Here is a 3927-nt window from a genome sequence, read left to right on the forward strand (position 1 = left end):
CATCATAAGAGGGATCTGACCCTCTCTGGAAGTGTTCTTTACTTTGTTATTCCTAAATAAAATTTCTCTTTGTTACACTGAAACTTATGCAAGTACTTTGCTCTCTATTCATGCTGCCTGTGCTGCTCCAGTTTTATTTCTACTTTCCATTTATTTTTTTGCTTTTAATTACCTCCATGCCTCAGTTGAACTTTCTACCTCAGCTGAGTAATTGAACCAGGTCAACTGGGTTTGGGGAACTAGGACCCCAACCTCCAATAGGTAGTATGCACTAAAATCTAAAACAGAAAGTCCTGGGATTAGTTTATAAAATCCAGTGAATTTCTGGACTGTAGAGATTAAAATAATAGTTACTATGGGGTAATTTACTACTGAGCTAGACTAAGTTTGTGGGAATTAAGATCATTACCTATTTTAAAAACATTAGGGGGATTTCTCCATGTAATAAATTATGACCCTAGAATAATAAGCTCTAACTTAACAGAGAATTTAACTTGGTTGTAATTTAACTAAAGTTAATTGGGCATATAACCAGCTAGGAATGTGTAATACTTTTTCAAAGACCACTTCTGGAAAAAAACAAACAAAATCTCGACAATAATTCCCTATAAGTAAGAAGAAAGAGTTAAACAGTATTAAGATATATGTAGTATTAGCGCTATTGAATGACAGAGTCTAAAGTTTACTTAAGGAAAGTCAGTTAATGTGTTACATTGGAAATCAATAACATTCATTTAAAAATAAATAAAAAGAGGTTAGGTGGACGTACAGAAAAAGAAATCTTCTTGGTTTCCCTCCATGGAAAGCGAAGGACCAATGTGCGAACTCCATTGTGAACTTCAAACACAAGGACACCTTTAGAACAGACTCCAAGCAATATTCCTGTTTGTGACTTTTTCTCGGGGTGTACTCGGTAAAAGTGAACTCCATATTCTGTCAGTCTTTGGCAGACCTGTGGGAACAATACCATACCACAGCAATACACTTTGGTAAATGGTGACATAAAGATATTGAAGCTGCCCCAGTGCAGTTTAATGTGGAAAAGAATGGTCTTTTCATTCTTTTCAAGTGTTGCTGGAACAACTGCCAAAACAAATAAATAAAAAATAAATCTTAACCCCACTTCACCTAATATAGGAAAATTAACTTAAAATGGTTTACACACCTAATTTAGGAGCTAAGATATAAAATTTAAAAAGTTTTTGTGATCTTGGGGTGAGCAAAATAAATTTTTTTTAAGAAGAAAAAAAGGCATATGAATATAATTAATGTGGACAAATATGGGAAGTATAAAATTGAAACTCAAACAGGGGTGAGGTAATTGAGGTTTAAACGTCCTCCTCAAAAAGGAGACATAAATGCGGAAGAGGTGCTGTAGGTGATTTTTAGGGGGATAGTAAATAATTTTAGAGAATATGAATAAGAGATAGAAATATTAACTTATACATGTTTCTCTTTAGAATTGGATGAATGCAAGAGGCAGAACAAAGTTCCTCTGGGTTTGGTTATATCCCTTAATCTCCTTTCCTGGGATAGATAATAAAATTTCAGGGAGGGGATGAAAGGCAATTGTATTCTCTTTGGTGGGTCAGGTCGTAAGGCAGCTAAAGGGATATTAATGTAAACTTTCATCCTGTGCTGGGGGTATGGCAGGAGAAGCAGGAGAGAACAGGAGAGGTTAGACTATCCTTGATTCTGAGGCAGCTTCTCAGGCCTTGATTCAGTGCTCAGCATGCTTTTTTGGGTGTTTTTTCTGAGACCCAAAAATATGCATACAGATGCATACATCCCCATTGTAAAGTTGGGAAATTGTAGGCAGAACTTTTGTAAGTTGGGACCATCAGTACTTACTGCTTCTCAAATTTCAGTAACTTAAATGAGAAAAATTTCTTAAGTGGGAAATAAAAAGCATAAACCATAAAAGAAAAATATTGGTGGGCAGCGCCTGTGGCTCAAAAGAATAGGGCACTGGCCCCATATGCCGGAGGTGGTGGGTTCAAACCCAGCCCCAGTCAAAAACTGCAAAAAAAAAAAAAGAAGAAATTGGTAAATGGGAACTTCATTGACATTAAAATCTTTGCTCATCAAGAGCCACTGTTAAGAAAATATAAAGGGAAGCCATGGACTGGGAGATAAATAAATGTAAAGCATATATCTGATAAAAGACTTGTGTCTGGAATATATAAAGGACATGTACTTCTCAATAGTAAGGAAACACACAACTAGATAGAAAAATAAGCAAAAGATTTTTTATTAGATATGTCAACAAAGAAGATAAATTGATGATAAACATATGAAGAGATGCTTGATATAAATAGTAATGAGGGAAATATAAATTAAAACCATAATGATATATACTACTCACACAGTTCCAGGGCAAAAGTGAAAAAGATCAAAAATATCAAGGCTGTCAAGAATGTGGAGCAAATGGGACTCTAATACACAGTTGATATGACTGTAAAATTGTAGAAACACTTTGGAAAACAGTTTGGCAAGTTCTTACAAAATTAAACATATATTTACCATAGGTCCTAGAAATTCTACTGCTAACTAGTTACTCAAGATAAATAAAAACTATGTTCACAGCAAGATGCATATTGGAATAGTTGATAGATAGACCACTATCTATCAATGAAAAGAATAAACAAATTGTATATCTATACAAAGAAAAACTACTCAGCAAAAGATTGTTGTTCAACAGTATACATTTTTAAAAACTCATTCGATTGAAAAAACAAGAGTAGTAAATTAAATCACACCTCTGCTTTACAGTAAAGCAGATTTACAAAAAGCTACAGAAGTATTTCAAAGGCAATCCAATATCTAGTAGAAGTCTAAACTTAGAAGGTTGTGTTAAAATCTTGGATTAAAAGAAAGACGCTAAAGTTAAAGAGAAAGGGGGTAATAAGCATACTATTAGAAGGTGTAGAGCAAAAAAAAATATGCATTAGGTGTGCTATTTACAGGGAGAAAACTGAGACTCAGAGACATTAAATATTTTGTCCAAGGGCACCCAGTTAGTGAAATAATTCAAATGCAAGATTATCTGCCTGAAAACCCTTAGACTCTTTTCACTGTGCCAATCTGCCTTCTACTTTTACTAATATAAATATAACTTGACATTTGTTATAAGAATAAAAATGTAGTAACTAAGAAAAACATAAGTTCATAATTTAGTATCTTTAAATTTAGACTCAAACAAAACAAACTACCTTACCTTTCTTACCATGAATCCTAGATTAAAGGTGGTATGTCTGTGAAGTCAAACCCCTTTGTAGATTTTTATAGGTCTGGGAAACCTAGCTCCTTTCAATATGGAGCGGCAAATACTGTTTATATCCTAGAGAGCTAAAACAGGAGAACATTTTAAAAGTTTCTCTTTTCACTAGACCACTATCTTATAATATTTGTTGTTCATATTAGAAGTTTACATAGTGCTATTTTTCTCCATGATAAATGCCACTACTATTTATCTGAGGTCATATAGGAAGCTGGTGGCAGAACCGTAATCATAAGTTAATTTTTCTACTTCCTAAATACTGTAAATTGTTGGCATTTAGTGGAAAGACCATTTTCAAAGGGTACAATTGAATTTTAAGGTTTTTGAGAAAATATAAACAAAATAATTTTAGAACTGGTGTGAACTTTCACATTCAGCCATTTACCAAATTCTTTTGTTTCTTCTTTATAATGCATTTTGATTTTGAGCATGCAGAATAGGGTAAAAGCATAGAATTCATAGCCACATAGGCATGGGTTCTAATGATAGTTTTGCCCCATACACTAGTCATTGACTTTGGGAACATTACATTTCCTCTGTGAGCTTCAGTTCTCTCTTTTACAAGATGTAAATTAAAACCTCACAGTTCCTGTCAGCAATAACTGAGAGGAGAGAATGCAGTGTCAGTGATTGGCACTTGAACTTCT

The 3927-nt window shown here is 33.8% G+C and overlaps 1 protein-coding gene across 1 annotated transcript in view; it reads right to left on the reverse strand.

Annotated features, from left to right (window-relative positions):
• Nucleotides 1-3927, reverse strand: part of PTPN13 (protein tyrosine phosphatase, non-receptor type 13) — a 215239-nt gene that overhangs the window by 74775 nt on the left and 136537 nt on the right. Inside the window, exon 15 of the mRNA XM_012805304.2 lies at nucleotides 770-952. Coding sequence (XP_012660758.1) covers nucleotides 770-952 — 183 coding nt within the window. The remainder of the gene's footprint in view (nucleotides 1-769; nucleotides 953-3927) is intronic.

This window comes from Otolemur garnettii, unplaced genomic scaffold, assembly GCF_000181295.1.
Source record: "Otolemur garnettii isolate 467f Iridium unplaced genomic scaffold, OtoGar3 scaffold00039, whole genome shotgun sequence".
In the NCBI taxonomy this organism is placed as follows: Eukaryota; Metazoa; Chordata; class Mammalia; order Primates; family Galagidae; genus Otolemur; species Otolemur garnettii.